This window comes from Protopterus annectens, chromosome 5.part1 (genome assembly GCF_019279795.1).
Source record: "Protopterus annectens isolate FY-2018-M chromosome 5.part1, PAN1.0, whole genome shotgun sequence".
Taxonomy (NCBI): Eukaryota; Metazoa; Chordata; order Ceratodontiformes; family Protopteridae; genus Protopterus; species Protopterus annectens.
Window position 1 is genome coordinate 710,149,750 of NC_056736.1, and position 19,339 is coordinate 710,169,088.

Below are 19,339 nucleotides of genomic sequence, written 5' to 3' on the forward strand. Positions count from 1 at the left end.
AAAAAGTCAATTGGACAGTATCTCTTCAGCTCTTCTCTTGCCTTCCAATGGAACAAACTTCCATTGCCCCTGAATTATCTCCAATGTTTATGAATGTAAGAAAACACTAAAATTGCATCTAAATAGTACCTGGTCTTGTCTCTGTAATCATCCAACTTGAACTCCTTGTCTAATCTAGTTCTGTTTTCTTCCTACTACCTTCCTGTTGTTTCTCTGTTATCTTCTTTTTCTGTTTCCTTATTATGTTTACTTTGAGTTATAGTTTTACTTTTACTGCTTATATTGTCAAATTCATCTAAATATTTGTCATGTACTATAACATTTTTATCCTTATTGATGTTATGTGGAGATTTTCTCCCCGGGCCTCCAGTGAAAAATGGCTATGTCCAGTTGTGGACAATCTCTGTTAACAAATGTCAAATAAATAAATAAATAAAATGTTAAAATATTTTTGTATGCTTTTTGTGATGTAGGTATATTCCAAAATGTGTTTTTTTTTTTTCTAATGCATGTTGTTCATGTGTGTGTAAGCAGTTCACATGTAGTTTCTGAACACACTTTACAAACAACAACAAACAAAGAAATAATCATGTATCTAACACTGTTAAACATGTCTTATTTCAAGAATATTAAAATTTGCTAGCCCATCACTGGAAGCTCAGACTGAAAATTTAAATAGTTGCTGTTTTCTGTACTCTATGGCAAGTCTTACTCTTAAGTTCAGACTGCGTAAAACCACCAGTTTAATAAATTACTGGGTGAGTAGCGCAGAAATTCAGCACATGTAGTAGGTGACCACTTTCCATTAAGCAAGTGTCTTCATGGCTGCAGCTATTCTACACCCCTTCACCCCACTGCCTGGAAACTGTGTACACAGAGAATTATGAGCACAGGTTATTGTTCAAGACACTAAGGAAATTACAAAATATTGGCCAAGACTCTAGGGATATTACCCTTCTCTGTTTGTAAATATTGCCTTGGATTTACCTATTTCAGCATGAGCACCCAAGAGGACAGCACCAGCAATAGGACTGGTTGTTGGAACTAAGTTTTTATGTTGGTTGTCTGAAGGATGGAATACCCTGTTAGTACAGCACCCCCTTTCTGCTGCCATCAGGTGTCTTGTTAGTACAGCACCCCCTTTCTGTTGCCATCAGGTGTGACAGCATTCTCTGCCGTAGAACAGAACCCACAACTTTCATAGCCAGAGGTGGATGTACTTAGGTGCAGCACATCCTTCCTTAGACCAGAAGACAGACTTCGAGTTTAGAGGTGGATGTGTAACCATCTGCACTGGCAGGCAGTTGGATCACTTGTCCCACTAACGTCTGTACTTCACTTCGCTTCATTTTCCTTCCACTTCTCCTCTCATCCCACTCGTGTAGCGACGACACCCCCCCATAAGCAGCTGCTGGCATCTGTTGGGAAAATCCATCTGAGCCAATGGCCGATTTTCAGTGGATTTCCAGGAAGAAGGACACCACAACAGATTCAAAACCTTTTTTCAATAATTGATGAGTAATTTACAAAAGGGGAGAAAAGCCCCACAACAGATTAAATATTTTACAATGAGTTGGGGAGAAAGGTTTCACAAGCACACAAAAAAACATTTTACAATAGTGGATAACTAATTATATACAAGGGAATAAAAGCCTCACAGCAGATAAAACACTTTAAAATGGACTGGGTTGTACCTTATGTACAGGGGATAAGAGCCTCCACAACCGATTGAAATACATTTACAGAATATTGCTAGGAGAAATTGTGGTCAAGGATACAGTAGGTACAACAAGTAGCAAGACACTTGTCAAGTGAACTAATATTTAGTTATTCAAAATTTTGGCTATATTTCTAATAATATATGGAGGTGAGAAATTGAGTATTCTGCTACCAAAATATGCAGAGTAACAGAATGAGATGAGGAGGAGAAATGAGCAGGAGGAAAGATCAAGGACATGGAGGAAGAGAGAGTGTATTATTAGAAGGATAAGAATGTTATGGAAGGACATGAGAGGAAAATAAATAGAACAAAGTGTCAACTGAAGAGGTTAGAAGAGCGAACATTAGTAGTGTGATGTCAGCAAACTGAGAGCTGCTTTAGATGTTGGGCAATTACTACCTGCTAAGATATGGAGGTGTCGGTGAACTCATAGTGAGAAAGGCACAGTTATAGTAAGCAGATGCTTGTACATCTGTTTTGAGAGTTGTGCAGGTACAGTTCCAGGTGTTGGATCATTTTTTAGATTGGTTTTGAAATTGGAAAGGTTGCTCGTATGTTTATGGGATAAGGGAATAGAGTTCCAGGTGTGCGCTACATAGCTAGAATAGAGACAGGTTCCTGCTGATGGGTGCGGTTTGAAAATAGTGAGGAACATTTATTTTCAGATCAAAGTTGCCTAGCAGGGATGTATGTTTGCAATAAGTCTAGTAGGGCTTTGCTTTGTTCTGGTTTGTATATTAATATGGGGACTAGGAGTAGTTGTGGGTAAGCCAGTTGCTTGGGTAATTCAAGCTGTTTTAGGGCTAAGCAGACATGGGTTCTGTTTGGTGAGTTAGTGACAACTTTTGCTATTTTACTATAGCACTGGTTTAGTTATTTTAGGTGGAAGCTTGAAGGTTAAGCAGTACCGAGGAGCCATACAGTAAAGTGGGGAGCAGGAGTGTAGATGTCAGGAGTTTCCTGGATGAATCAGTTAAGTAGTTTTTTGTTCTGTAGAGTGCTACTTATTTTTGGTGACTTTTTTGATAACCTGTTGCACAAGTAGGTCAAATTTCAAGTTATCCTCAATTGTCAAGTCTAGTAGCTTGGTAATGGGGGGGTGAATTTAATAGGGTGTGTTATCAGTGGGTGTTGTCAATTAAATTTTGTTTGTGGTATGTAAGGGCTTTTGGGAGGAATAAATAGCAGCTTTGCTTTTTTTTGATTAAATAGAAGACAAGTTATTCAGCCAGCTTTTAACTGATGAAAATGACTCTTGGGTGATGTGTTGTAGAATAATTGGGTTACTGGCAGTATAGATTAAGATGGAATTGTCTGCTTATTGTATGAGGGATGCCTTTCATTTGACAGAGTATAGTTTGTTGGTAAATATGTTGAAAAGCAGTGACCCTCATATGGAACCTTAGGGAGCACCTGTTTTGACGGGTAGGAATGATGAGTTAGAATTAATCCATTTAAAGACTGGACTCTGTTGGGAAGGCAGCTGGAGAAGTAGTCCATGGGAAATGGTATCGAAGGCCTTGGACAGATCTCAAAACAAATAAGTAAAAAAATAAAATTTAGAGTTGCTAATTTGCCTAACAGATATGGTAACAATAAACTAAATAATGCAGACTTAACTCATCCTGGGGAATCCCCAAGCATTCCCAGCCAGTCGAGAGAGAGAGAGAGAGAGAGAGATGTAATGCCTCCCACATAAGTTGGGTCTGCTCCAAAACCACCTCTTGGTAGGATGTGCTCACAACAGTTCCATCTAGAGATTTACATGGTCTATCTTTATAAAATGCCTGAATCGACTCCTCATTCTGTTCCTCTCAGTCCAAAGGAGCAGCAGCAGCTGTATTCTGAAGCTGTTGTAAATTAGCAAGCACCCTACCCTGTCAGTGAGAGTAAGCTCGGCAACCTTGTAGCGAAGCCTTATTTTTACCACTTATACCTGCAGTCTCTTTCTTTTGGTTATTACCCATAGATTGTGACTGTATAGAACTCTTGTTTTTTGTTCATTATCACAAAAATCATGTCAATGCTGTCAAGATTTTGGCTCCCATCACAGTCTTTAATTGTTACACTAGTGAACAAAATGTTAAAGTATTTAAACACTTTCAGTGTGGAAGCCACCCTTCAACCTGCTTTTTCTAGGACAGTACCATATCCCAGATTTGGAGGTGCTGACTGTCATTCTAGCCACGCACTCTCAGCATCAAATTGTTGAAGTGCGTATCTTAGGCTGTGGTCAGATGAGGCCACATAGTCATTTTCACTCAGTATATCTCACCCAGCAATCTTCAAATGGGGCATCTTCATATCCTGTTTGATAATGAACTATTCCTGTGGCAAGAGGTGTTAACTGTAGGGCTGTAATATGGATGGTACTGTTTTCTAATACAAGAAGTTCCACATATTTAAGAGGTGGGAGGTTGGCGTAATGGTTAAGGTGTTTACTTTACGGACAAGAGGTGCAGGGTTTGATTCTCACATGAAGTAATTGGCTAAGTTTAAAATGGCGCACAAGGACAGTTGGTCTAGTACAAGCCTATGGACCTAAGAATGCTGGTGTAACTGACTGCTTTCATACTGGGTCTTTAAATCATACAGCATCAAACATAGTACTCTTTACTCCCACAATACTAACAGCATGTGCTGAGTTATGAAGTCATAAACCTTCTCCAGCTCCACAAAACTCGTCTCTGGTTTATCAAACTCCTGCGGCTCCTTACATAGCTGTGCAAGACAAAAGATCTGGGCCGTTGTTCCTTGAACTGGTTCTCACCCACATTGCCCCTTCTAAATCAACAGTTCAGCTATCGGTCAGAGTCTGATCCCTCTCAGATGGGTGTCACCTACAAGTTCTGAGTCCCACATCTTCAGAAGGTGAGTGCAATAGCAAAAGAATTGCAGAAAGTCTAAAAATGTGCTGTAATGCAGTTAAAGCAGTTTTGCAGGTGAGTCATCCCTCACCTTGCTTCTATGAAGTGGGGGTGAGCTGCACTCCTACACCATTCATGAGATCATAGGCAAGTAATAGACTAGCTGCCCTACTAGGCCATTTTAAGCCTAGCAAGTTTCCCTTCAAAGGTCAAAATCAAGCACAGAACCTTGTGTTTGCAAGGTAAGCACTTTCACTGTTATGGCAACTCCCAATCAAGCAATTACCAAGTAATATTCCAGCTTACATGTACTAACTCTGGAATTGCTGTTCCTTGAGGATGGAGAATACTTTGAGGTGCTGTACATTTTCACATTTTACAATGCCATAACTGTGATCTTCAGAATTTCATCAAGAACACACCTCTGTAGCAGTCTGTCATGATTTCTTCCAAAGACTGAACAGTGTTATTTGGTAGTTGGAAAATACCACACACGCGCGCATACACACACACTCATCCTTAGTTGTAGACACTGTTGATGTACTTTTCAGTCTTCACATTAAAATACTACTTCATCTGTAGTTGTCTCATTCCCATCTGCACCCCTGACCAGTATGGAAGCCTTTGATATTGCATTGATTTCTGCTAAATAAGGTAATTTAGCTATTAGAAACCTTCCTGCATTGTTTCTGGATTATAATTTTGCTTTCCTTAGTTTAACTTATTCTGAAATATTTAAAATGCATTTTTCTTTGCACCCCAGTTTAAATTTTATTTATACTTTGATGTGGCTTTTTAATTTATGTTCATATTGTGTACTCTTAGATGTTGTACTGTACATATCATTTTTCGGACAGTGAAGATATTAGACTCATTTTCTCAGAGTATGAAACTTAACACAGGTATTAGCTTATCTTGATGAAATTTCACAGAAATGGAATCTGCCATTTCTTTCAAAAATGACACTTGCAGTTTTTAGAGGCCTTTGAGTTTGTTCTGAAGTTTAGAGTTGAGACGGGAATCTTTCTCTTCCAGAAAATGATGTATTTGCTGTATTATTTAAGTTGTATTCACCTTTGTTAAATTAGCTGTGATGGATTTATTTTTAATCTGTTGTTGACAAACAAATAATTGTAGCTTGGTCCATTTTATATTCATCTTCTGTCTCTCTCTGTCCCTAGCAGTTATTTTGTTTTTAACTTGGCACAGTGCGAACAACACTAACAGTTTATTACAGTGGATAAAACAGTATAAGAACTTTAAACGATAAGTGCTTTCATCAAACCTTTGTTGGACTTCATCAGATAATTTGTAACAATGTCATGTGCTCCTTGTATAACATTCTAATCACTTTATCAATTTAAAACTTTAAAGAAATATAGTATCTGTATGTTTCTGAATAGCAGCAACTATATAAAAACAAAACCCATAGTTGTTTTAGTATCATTAACCGATTGTACACACTCACATCAGTTATGAACTTTGAGTAAAGTACAAGAGATAAAAGTTAAAATTGTGGAGAGAATGAATGTATAAAACATGATGTGAAACCCAATATGAATAAAGGTTGAGTGTGTATATGAAATGTAAATGAAGGTACATTGAACAACAAGTTAAAATCATAATAAAATAAATGGTAAAATTATCTATGTAACTAAACACCTATAAAATTATATTTATATTGAGTTGATTATGATGAAACTGTATTTGTATAAGCCACCTATTAATATGTTTTATGTATTTATGTTGAATTATATGAACTCACAAGAATTATTTATTTTTTCTGGTGAGTTACTGTTTAGAGTTTTACAGTTTTTTTTGTCTTATTAATGTTCTAGTTGAAATTATCAGCCCACGTACCCAGTCACCAGAGAGAAATAAATACATTCAGAGCTCTAATTTTGCTGTGCTTCACTTCAGAGTTTTGTGTATGTATATTTTATGTATATTGTGAAACTTCTTATTGCCTACAGTCCAGGAGGGGACGAACGGAGAGGACCAGAAGTCATTTACCAGTGATGCATCATTCCCCAGTGTCATTTACCAGTGATGCATCATTCCCCAGTGTAACTCCACATTGGGTAGTACCTGCAGTGAAACATGACTGTTCTTCCTTTCTCCATTTTAGTACACTCAGTAGGAGGACCCACTGGCAGTACCAAAAGCTGACTTGGCTGGTTCATTAATACTTGCTATACTAGATAGGACACTAAGCAAAGAGCAAATGGGGAAATGTTATTTCTCAGTTTTTGAACATATAACAGATATGTTTGTCTTGGAGTGACAAGTTGAGCTGTTTATGGCAGAAATGCTATGTTATAGAGTAACTGTATTCATTTATATGAAAATATAACGTGGTAACTGGAATTTACAATTCTCTTTCTCTCCAGTTAAGCAGAAAATGACTGTGTTTTTTTTTTTGTTTATTTTGTCAACTTTGCTTTTGAGCAGAATGTTTAATATTGTGCCATCTGTTATAGCATGATAGATTTGTCACACAGCACCTACCCCTACTGTGGAACAAACTTTCCCTACCAATTAAGCAACGTGTTTCACACTCTTCCTTCAAAAGGGAGCTAGGGAATTGGGTAGGTATTCATGAATTCACCTCAAGAATGACTAGTCTGTACCTTCTTGAAAAAGGAGACAAGATCTAAGGGTGGGTACAGGCAAAGTGTAAATGGCCACTTGGCTTACTTGTCTTTTAATTCCTATGACCGTAAGAACAGTATTGCCCACTTTCATTTTCTCATGTTACAGAGTATCACATTGTTGCTCAGTTTCATATTAATGAATACAGATTAGCAGAACTGCACAAGTCATGATAGTCTTGAAAAGGTAGAATAAGGTGTGGAATATTTGTTAATGATAAAAACCATAATTGCAATAAAAGTTTGGTTGAGTTACAGTAAGTAACATTTATCTTGAATATTGTCCAGTAAGATTTCCCCCCAAAATGGTGTTTTTTTTCCTTAGTAAGTTTATACATGTTTCTGTCTATTAGTCATTTCAGATAGATATGTCAGTAGAGATTGAATGCGCATAGTGAGGACTAGGATTTGATAGCCTTTGATTTTGAACCTGCAGCAGTTAAAATATATAGTAGGACAACTGATTAAACTTAGAGTGGATTTCACTTGCCCCAACTGTAATCGCTTATCATTATTATAGTAGAAGTGAAGTGGTTATATCAATCAGCATATGACACTTATTGAGACATTGCAAGTTGTGTTCCAGTTTTCAACAGTGACCAGTATCTTTTCAGTTGTATGGCAATTACAAAGTTTGAAGATACATGCAAACAGTTGCCTTCTGAGTGGTTGTTTAGTTTATGCTTCTGTCTGTTTCTGACTGAGTAAGTTAATTTGGACATACTGATGTTGCCACCATTTACTGTATCCACCTTAATCTTTAATATATTTATTTGCAGTTGTATAATAGAGGGTATTGAATAGCTGGAGCTTGCCCTAATTATGGAATCCTTGTGCTGTTTGTTTGCCTGTGCTTGTGTTATAAGGTAGTACTGCATTTTATATTTCTGTTATTTATTTGTTTCATTCACTATTGTGTTAAAGATAGTACTGAATTTTATTTTTCTGTTATTTATTTGTTTCATTCACTATTGTGTTAAAGATAGCACTGCATTTTTTTTTTCTTTGTATTTAGTTGCTTCACTGAATATTGTGATCTCTGCATTTCCCGCCCTCCCTGTTTTTGTTATGGTATTAATCTTGGTGGCTTTGGAATTGCCCGCCCCTCCTGTAAGTTTGTGTTTGAATACTCCTCCTGAGTCCATCTCATTTGCTCACTCAACCGAGTACAGTGAGACCATATTTTGATTTCAGACACTCCTACCAGTCCCATCTGTTCAGCTTTATCCCAGCTGTATCCCAGTCTAGTGTCATTAGCTTATTCTACCTAATACAGAGAGAGCATCCGAGTAGGCCAACCCACTTAGGCCCTTAGCCTTGAATTATCTTCTGTTTCTCCTTTCTCCCTTTCCGCTTTACTTTGTGTTCTGAATGAGTGTGCTTCTCTTTCCCCACCTTTCCTTTAACTAATCTAGTCCAGATACAGATTTGCTGCATCCAGGACTATATGTAAACTTCTGAACCCCCCAAACCCTTCTGTGTTGGAGGGAAGCCCTCTAGCTTATCAGTGGGAGTGGTAAGCTTTAGGTAGCCTATCTACCACAAGAGGAGTGGTTTCTGGCCGAGAAATTGTAGTTTATTGGCCTTTTGGGCAGTTTTTTCCATATCTTTCAACTTTCTGGTTTAAAAGCCCGTGTTGCACTTGTTTCCCACCTTTCCTGTAACTAGTCTAGTCCAGATACAGATTTGCTCTATCCAGGACTGTTTGTAAGCTCCTGAGAGGTGCCAAAGTCTGCTCTTCAAATTTCCCCTTAGATCTGGTAGTTGTCTCTTCTCCTGCACTTTTACTGGCTTATTAGTGTAGCACTTTACCATACCAGACTTCTTGTAGCAATTATTATAGCACACAAAAGTGCTAGCAGTGCTAAACATTCTACAAGGAAACAGCTCCAGTACTTATTTTTTTATTTTTTATTTTATTTTACATTTGTTAACCGGGCTAGTCTGGCTGGATACATGTCCATTTTCAGCAGAGGCCCGAGGAGAAAAGCTCCATTAACATACTAGTAACTTACAATAAAAACAATCAAAAAATCAAACAAAACACAAAAAGCAAAAAAGCAAACACAAATTAAACAAAATATATATACATGAAAGCAGATAAAGGAACAGTTATTATGTAGTTTAGAAAAATGCAGATTATTAATGCCCACCCCTCCAGGCATTTCTAAAGGTCAGTTCCCTGTACTTTCTCCTGTTAACCTGGTGAAGTTGGGCATCTTGAGGCAATGTAGCAACTGCCTCATGTACACTGACAACCCTCTCCTCTTACCTCCCAACACTCAGACTTGCGAGAGATGCACTTATATATCCAAATTGGAAGTCACGCGCTCTCCAGCCAAGACTCCGGAATAGCTGTTCAAGAGGAGAGATCAACACTTGCACCACACCACATGGAGCACATAGACCTCCAGAATACACACCAGCACTGCCTTCACATAAAAACATAAGTCACACACCCACCTTTGTGGAGGCTCTCAGTAAAAATCTACCCAAACAGCAGAGACCTCCAAGGCAGAAACACAGTCAATCACCACAACACTGATCACGAGACACATAACTCTGCTAAACAGTGTGCCATTCAACCAAAGCACCTAAGGCAAAAACAGCATGCCCAGCACACTAGTCATAGGTGACTTGATAGTGAGGCACACACTGATGTCCCACTCACTAGGTTGAATAAAGAGAAAGTAACTGTCAGCTGCCAGGATCCGCCATATAATGCATGCACTCAGGTCCGTCAACAACAGGTACAAATATGACTGTCATTGAACATGTGGTTGTGAATGACCTGAAACGTACCTCCCTGGACTACATGAAAAGAAACATGGAAGAGCCCTCGGATTATGTAGCCCAGGCGGGTACAACCCTAGCCCTGAGCAGCATCCTAGCATCACCCAGAATGATACCACAGTACAATCAGAAAATGATTGATATCTACAATTGGCTAAGTTTCTGGTGTCATTCTAAGGGTATCCAGTATCTGAATTCCTGGGATGAGATGATTGACAGACTTCAATGCTTTTCCAGAGATAGCCTGCATCTGTCACCCCTGGGCTTCCGGATACTGGCCAAGGCTCTTGCCACCCCTATAATGCCTTTTTTAGGCGGTGTTCCAAAGACCAAATTACCACCATAACAGCTACAAATAAATGCAATCTGAGGGTCATGCTGCTCAACGCTAGAAGTCTAAATCTCAAAATGCACTTGCTCGAAGCACTCCTTAAAATGGAGAACATCGACATTTGTGCTGTAACAGAGACCTGGTTCAAGGCAACAGAAAGCACCCCTGCACTACCAGGCTATATCTCATTCCACACCTTTCAGCCCCAGAACTTGGACTGAAGCTCCAAAGTTGATGGTGTTTCCATATTCATAAAGGCTGCGCACACCTCCAGACTGGTAGCCCAACATAACGCTTCAGAGATGCATCACGTGTAGCTAACATTGGGTAAGACAGCAATTCAGGTTGTAGCCTGTTATAGGTCTCCAGCCATGTCCCAATACACTTCAGTCCACGTTCCTAAGCACCCTGGAGAATATTAGTGTCCAACCTAACATACTCATACTGGGTGACTTCAACTACCCCTCCATTAACTGGAAAACTACTCATGTACCAATACACTTGGACAACGTTTCCTGGAATTCCTTAATTCCAATGCCCTGGACCAGCTCCTTCTTACCCCCACTAGAGGTAGCAACATCCTTGACTGGGTCATTACTAACATGGGCTACCTTGCTCTACAGTCAACTCCTCCCAGGTTAGATCCGACCACAAACGAATCACCTTGGAAATCCACATCCCTCCCACCCCACCCCACCCCCTGCAAAGGTAACCACCATGAAAAACTTCTCCAAAGCTAACTTTGTGCTCCTATGTACAGAGATGGCTAACTTCACGGCACTCATGCGAATGGAGAATAGTTGCATGACCGCCGAATTATACACCAATGCAGTGTATGAACACATACACAAATGCATGGATCTCGCCATACCCAAGAGAACCAAGATGCTCTCCTCCAAAAAAAGGAAGCCAATATTGTGGTCCCCTGCCATAAACAAACTCTACAAAAGAAGGAGGAAACTTATGCGGAATAAGGTGAAGTCCCAAGACTGGAAAAACTCCCTTATTAGCCTCAACAAAAAGTAGAGATCCCTTATCAAATCTTCTAAAGCTAACTATGAAAACAGAATTGCAGCAGATAGTAAAGGTAGCCACAAGGCCTTCTATAGTTATGTAAAGAACCTCCATGGCAATACCCAGATCTGCTCTGAGCTACTGCACAATGATACCTCCTATACAGAGCCAAAAGATATTGCCAGATACTGGCCGACAGATTCAGTGCCAACTCCCCCCCCCCCCACCAAAGGACCAGTCACAATACCAGTAGATTGCCAGGCACCCAGTATTACTGCTGTAGAGGTTAAAACAGTACTGTCCAAGGCCAAGAATACAGCCTCTATGGGACCTGACAATATCCCTAGTTGTGTTCTACATGAACTACAGAGTGAACTGGCACCTCACCTGTTGTGTGCCCTGTTCAATCACAGCCTCACCTCAGGCTTTATCCCTACTGAATGGCGCACTGCTATAGTCATCCCTGTACACAAAGGAGGAGTAACTACAGACCCTGGGAACTATCATCCCATTAGCCTGGCAAGTCTGATATGCAAAGCTATGGAATGCATCATCATGGACCTAATAAACAAAGATACAGGGAATCTCCAAACTCTGGATCCCACACAGTTTGGTTTTGTATAGGGTAGATCATGCCTGCTCAACTTGGTCAACTTCTTTGAGTCAGTCATCAGGGGTGTGGATGAAGGCAAGGTGATTCATACAGCCTACCTTGATCTGGCCAAGGCCTTTGATACTATTCCCCACTCAGGAATCATAGAAAAACCTCACTAAGCTAGGCATCAACCTCTATATCACTAGGTGGGTTGCAAACTGGCTCACAGATGGACTCAGCTACTTTCACACTGTGGGTTCTGAGTCAGACTGCCGAACTGTCACGAGTGGGGTCCTGGGTCTTCTCCTGTTTGGTATCTACTTTTCAGAAGTCCAGTCCAACATGAAGGGACTCTGGCTGACAAAGTGTGCAGACGATTGCAAGTTGTGAGTCATCATTAACTCCCCAAGTGATGTTAACATCCTACAGAAAGGCCTCACTGAGACCAAAGACTGGTGTCAGAACCATGGCCTTAAGCTCAATGCCAAAAAAATGTGTCGTCATCCCCTTTGGGAAAAACCCATTTCCCATGAACTACCACATCAATGGTAGTCCACTGAACACAGAAGGTGTTATAAGAGATCTGGGAACACAGGTTGACAGCAACGTCTCTTTTGACCACCACACTGCCACTGTGGTCAGAAGGTCTTTCTGTGTGGCACATGTCATTACTAAGGGTTTTTCAACCAGGAAGAAAGAGGTCATTGTCTCCCTCTACTCTTCCCTCATTAGGCCAATCATCGAGTACAGTGCCCCATTTGGCATGTACCTCACTAGACACCTGCAACAACTGGAGAGGCTGCAAAAGTACCTCGCAAAGAGGATCTTAGGCCTTAAGCACTTGTATATAGACAGACTCCAAAAACACCAACTATTCTCTGTCTCATACCACCTACTAAGAGGTGATCTCTGCTTGACTTATAAAGCCATATCTGACCCAGCTCTGTTAGAAATGCTACATCTAAAGAAATCCCAGTCACTCCACACCACATGCTCCAGAGACCTCAGCCTCATTACCACAATCAACAGAACGTGCTGGAGGGACAGTTTCATAACCCAGAGACTGCCCATACTATGGAATAGACTTCCCATACATGTCAATCAGAGCACCTCACTGGCCCTCTTCAAGAGAAATATTGATGAGTGGATGGGAAATAGAAAATTCACCCCGGGGATCACTCCAGTGGCTCTACTCGGCAGAGGCACTAGAAATTAAGGTCGGGTGGCATGATGCCAGGGTAATCCAATGGGCTAGGCTTGTAAAGGCTCCAGGGCCATTAGCCTAGTACATACTTATGAACTTGTCCTTTTGATCGATAATTAATGGCCTTGGTACAGTTGTAGACAACTTGAGAGAAACATGTTTGATGATGGGTGGCCAATCAGATGATCTTCTAATGACAAAAAATGTGGGGCAAATACCCCATATTCCCCTTATTCCATTAACTAATAAAACTGCCACCGAGGTTACCAGAACTCAGGGATAACTTAGCATCTGTTCACCAACATTCAATTTGATTGTCTGAATACAGTAAAAAGTAAGCTTTAAACAAGTGATCTGCAACTGAATAAACAAGTACCCTAACTGATTTGTATGTTTTACAGTTCTTTTTAATTTACTGTACCATACAAACATTTTATTAGTCATTCCTGCTGTCAAATGTCACTTTTTGTTTTTAGAATCCCATCAGGTTCTTAGCCAGTTACTTGATACCCTTTTGGTTATTGGCAGTCGGCTACAGGAGAATTTGCCTCTCAGACTCCGACTGATTGAAATTGCATGTAAGGTAAGAATTCATGTCATTTTAGTAATTTTACTAATTATTCACTTTCGAAAAATGTTTTAACAGTGCGTTATCTTTCATAGTTGTGACCACTAGTTGTGGAGTAATTAACAGAAAGCTGTTGGTGTGGCAGGATGAGGTATACAGAACCGGCCTGCTGGTGCACTAGTTGCATTTCATTGGGGACACCAGTGACTCAAGTTACCAAGGAAATTAAATCTCTGAACAGTCAGTTGGGTGGTGGGTCTTGCTCAAGAGATACTGTTTCCTCAAATAAGAGGGGGGAGTGGGTTTTGTAGACCAGCCAGCCTCAGTATAGTCATGTGCCTCTTACAGGAGATGGACTAATGTGTAGGTGTACGTAATTTATACCCTGTCGTGGCAGTGCACATCCAGACTCTTGATAGAAAAGTAAACTGAAATAGTTTCTTGACTCTTATTGACATTGATCGCCCTCATTTAGCCATGACAGCTTTTAGGAAGCACAGTTTTGTACCACTGAAAACCAACATACCCTGTCTTGACTAACTGTAGCTTCTGGCTTGCATTATTTTGTTCACAGGGACAGATTGTCTGACATTTATCTGTCGTTAATTCAGATTTCATATTACTGTATTATCTACCAGTTGATGAATGTCCAGTTGGACAAACCCAAAATCTCTGAACATTCATGACATCAAGATTTTACTCTTGCAGACATTTACTCACATTTCTTTTGTCGGCATTCATGCTGCTCTGTACATCAGCATATTTAGGGAATTATTGCCCGGTTGTGTGGCGCACAAAAACAGTATCCTAAGGGGACCATAAAATCTTCATCCCAAACTGAACAAAGACCCAACACAGATGTTATGCCCAACATGCATTGTAAAAATGGGACGTATAAGAAAGTAACTTGCAGATAACCAGCAAAACTGACCACAAAACAGTTGTGTAACAGTAATGACTGCAGAAACATACAGTGTACAGCTGCACAGCTTCTTGTAGGCAGGCAACACGAAACAGGCAATATACATACAAAGGCCTGAGAGTCCTCAGGCATACACTAACACATCAGAAGGTCTTCATTTTGCAAAAGTAAATGATGCTTGCATGTGTGTGGTTTGAAGTTTGTAGTATTTGCTGTTGCACATGCTCTGTTTGCTTCTGTGCAGACCAGACATTTCAGTTGTTATCAGTGTGTTGTTAAAACTGATTTTTTTTATTTTGTCTGGTGTATTTGAATCTTTACTCATTGAAATTGGTCTCTGGTTTTAAACCACTAGTGTTGATATGTCCACTGACATCAAAGCTATGAAATTTATCTCAAAAATAAAAAGGAATGAAAGTTTTAGTAATTAGCTCTTTGAGGAAAAGCATCGAACATCACCCAATCCAAAATGGCAGAACCTTCTGGTCTGGTCATAGGGAAATTGGATCTTGATTAGACCATAAAGGAGTTTACGCTTACCCACATGCTCACCTGGACTGCTTTTAATGGTAGTTATGGAGGTACTCTACTTCACCTTCTGTGGTACTTGGTTGATGCTTCATACCTTTCACTGTTGGTAGTGTTATTTATCATGTATTTTAATAAGTAATTAAATGTGCATGTATGATGTCCTTCTTAGATCACTGTTGCAACATTCCAGTATAGGGTTATCTCACCAGGGTAACCTGACATCAGGCTGGGGTACCAAAGCCATCTAAAACTTCATGTGATCATACATCTGATGCATCCTAAGCTAGTGGGTGTCAGGGTACATAAGCAGACATATAAGCATGGGATCCTCATTCTGCGTCACTGCTAGTCCAAAGGCATGTTTCTCTCCCATTGGTCTTTTCGTGTGGTCATTGGTGTTATCGGAATAAGTGAAGGTAGAGGTAAATGGCCCATTGGGGAACTTTTACTTTTTTCCCTTTAACTTTGGTGCTTAAATCTGTTAGATATCAACTAAGAGAGTGAAGTGTTATTGTTGCAGGGAGATTTCTTATAAGGACCTTCACTCCCAGTGCTTGTTTTGTCTTTCTGAACACAACTATCAGAATTGTCAGATTTGTTAGTCATTTTATTCTGAAAACCCTATTAATGCATCTTTCATAGGTTCATAGGTAGGTACTAGGCTATTTGCCCTAGGGCCTATATAAGCCTAGCCAAAAATGTACCCTGGCTTTCGCCACCCAAGAAAATTATTTTCCTGTGCCCCTGTCAAGCAGAGCCACAGAAGTGATCCCTGGGTGAATTTCCTATTTCCTATCCAGTCATCAAGATTTTTCTTGAAGAGTGCTAATGAGGAGCTCTGTTTGACATAGATAGGTAGTCTGTTCCAGAGTATGGGACGTCTCTGGGACAGGAATCTATCCCTCCAGCATGTTCTGTTTATTGTGGTGACAAGGTTTACGTCCCTAGAGCATGTAGCTCAGAGGGATTGGGATTTCTTTAAGTGGAGCATGTCCAACAGCAATGGGTTTTGACATAGCTTTTTATGTTAGGCAGTGATTGCCTCCGAGTAGGCGATATGCAACGGAGTAAAGCTGGAGTTTTTGAGACTGTCTGCGTAAGGCATCTGTTTGAGGCCAATAATCCTCTCTGTGAGGTATTTCTGTGGCCTTTCCAGTTGATGTAGATGTCTTGTAAGGTACATACCAAAAGGGGCGTTGTCCTCTATAATGGGTCTAATGAGTGATGAGTAGAGGGGAACAATGACCTCTTTTTTTCCGGATGAGAAACCTTTTGTGATAAGGTGAGCCACGTAGAAGGATTTCCTGACCACTGTGGCGATGTGATTATCAAAGGAGAGACTACTGTCCACTTGTGTCCCAAGGTCTCATCACATTTTTGGTGTTAAGTAGACTACCAGCTATGTGGTAGTTCATGGGTACAGAGTTTTTACCAAAGGGGATGGCAATACACTTTTTGGCATTGAGCTTCAGACCATGGCTTTGACACCAGGTATCTGTCTCAGTAAGGCCCTTTTGTAGTATGTCCACATCGGTAGGAGTTTCGATTATGGCTCCTAGTTTGCAGTCATCTGCAAACTTTGTTAGCCAAAGACTTTCACTTAAAGACCCAGACCTTGAGGTGCCTCACCCATTCCAAAATGGCAGAACCTTCTGTATGCAGCGTCTCACTTGCTCCAAAAATGAAATTCAAAAGCCCTAGGCCTGAACCATTGTCTACACAGTCTGACTGTGGTGTACTCATTGAGCGGTTGCAGGAACTCACAGTATGCATGATAACTTCTCAGGCTGTTAATACCTTGAACCCATCAGAGGCTGTTATAGCACCTGATTCCTGCACATCCAGTACAACCGATCATTCTGATATGGTTGAGAAGGGTGAACCAAAGCTTATTGTTTCTGAGGAACTGTAGAGCATACCTCAAATCCTGGTTATGGAAGAGGTGTCTGGATCCTTGTTTTACATATACCAGGATTCTGATATATCATGCTTTGTAAAAATAAAAGGCAGACATCACCCCTAAGAAGAAACAAAAGACAAAGAATGTTTCTCCTTCTCAGACATCTCAAGAAAAGGAACAGATGGAGTTTTCATGGGGCCTGTACAAGGCCATTTTGCCTCTCAAGCCTCCTTCCTTTCTTGATGCTTCCTTTCTTGCTAGCCCCCCTCAGAAGACATGGTATGAATCCTGTTCTGAGGAGGAGGAAGGATTTGGTTCAGATTAACAACACTCTGCCTTGTTCATTTCAAATTCTTTTTCCAGGCCAAATGTCTTCAGGTGATGGAAGACACATTATCCCTCAATCCTCCTGCTGAGGAAATCTCCCTTGGGGAAACCGTCACAAAAATGATGCAGCATTTTGAAGAGGAATCTAGACAAGTTTCAGATGTGCAAAGAGGTACGAGCTCCTACACCAGCACCTGTGCCTTCAGTTTTGGAAGATTTTCTTGATGCATTTGCATCCGCTTCTACCTCTCCTAAATCCCAGCCCCTGGTCTGTAAGTGGTCTGATAAATTTTACAGAGTGCCAGAGGATTTAAAGTTACTATATAAAAATCCTTTGTCACAGATTCTTCTGTGTTTTCTGTCTCCACTGATAAGCCTTCCAAACTTTTACCTGCTGTTAATATTTTACCTTCAGACAGAGATAGTAGGGCCATGCGCAGATATGGAAAGAAGGTTTACACTTCTGCCATACTTGCCATCAGATCATTGAGTTATCAAACCCAAATGACAAAATGTCTGTTGTCTGCTCTTGGTGAATTCAAGAAAATGTAGACAGAGTTTGAGGTTTCTGAAACTAAACAGCAAGGTATTTCTGTGGTGGTTCAGGCTACTCAGGTGGCCAGACATGCCATCAAATGTAGCTATGATGCAGTGGATGCTTCTTCTAAGGTGGCTTTTACTGGATCTGTTATCAGAAGATTTGCATAGTTTCATTTCCAGTCCTATCTTGAGTATATCTAAGCTAAGCTATTAGACTGCCCTCTTAACAGGGATTTAACTGTTTGTTCCTGTGGCTGCAGACCTGTTCAAATCTTTACACGAGAAAGGAAGAATAAAGTACAGTTGTGTACCTACCATAAATGTAGATGTTCGAGTGTATTCACTGTTACAGTCATTACAATTGGGTTATCCTGCTGGCAGGCTACCCGCAGTCGTCCTGAGTTCCAAAGTCTAGGTCCGGCGTCGGTTGCTGTCCCCTTCTCCCTGACATCAGTGAGCCAGGGGTACAAAAGATGCAGCCAATGCTATTTTCTTCAGTTTTTCTTGCCCCAGATGTCAGGTGCCCTAAAACGGTAGGTTCACTAATGCCAATAAGTGTGCATAACCAAAAAACTTTTCCTTCATCTACAAGCAAATACACCACATAGGTTGTATAGAATAGAGAAGTACAGATAAGGCCCAGTAAATGAAAGGGGGATGGTGGGTGGGTAACCTGGACTGTAACAGTGAATACACTTGAACATCTACATTTATGGTGAGTGTACACAACTATACTATGTTCATCGTGTTTCACTGTTGCAATCATTACAGTTGGGTTGAATCCCAAAGCTATGGTTGGGAGGCTGGTGCTAAATAGGATTAGGAGAGGCTATCAGGCCCTGCAGAACTGCAGTGGCAAAGCCTGCCCTGGATTTAGAGTAGAGAGGTAAGTGATAGTACTTTGTAAAGGTAGGCACTGAACTCCAAGTTGCAGCTTCTAAGATGTCTTTGGTTGGTACTCCTCTGAGGAAGGCTGCTGAAGTGGCTGCTGCTCTGGTGGAATGTGACCTAATGCCCTTAGGCACTGATTTGCCATGCTGTGAATAGCAGAAACGAATGCAGTGGCCTATCCACTTTGAAATAGTTTGCTTTGAAATAGGCTTTCCTTGTGATCCTGCAGCATGTGCTACTAGAAGTTGTTCAGTCTTTCTGAAAGCTTTGGTTCTGTCCAAGTAGAAGCGTAGGTGTCTGTGAATGTCCAAAGAATGCAGAAGTCTCTCACCCTTATTCTTTGGGTTTGGGTAAAAGGTAGGCAAGTGAATTGTTTGGTTAAGGGCCACACTGGTCACTACCTTAGGCATAAATGTAGGGTTTGTCCTCAGCGAAACCCTGTCTGGATGAAAAATGATAAAAGATTTCACAGCCATGAGTGCCTG

General features: G+C 40.5%; 1 protein-coding gene across 2 annotated transcripts in view; it reads left to right on the forward strand.

Annotated features, from left to right (window-relative positions):
• The window catches only part of INTS4 (integrator complex subunit 4), a 1,189,969-nt gene that overhangs the window by 172,109 nt on the left and 998,521 nt on the right, over nt 1-19,339 (forward strand). For both annotated transcript variants that reach the window (XM_044073339.1, XM_044073340.1), the window contains exon 4: nt 13,652-13,758. In XM_044073339.1, the coding sequence (XP_043929274.1) occupies nt 13,652-13,758 (107 nt within the window). The remainder of the gene's footprint in view (nt 1-13,651; nt 13,759-19,339) is intronic.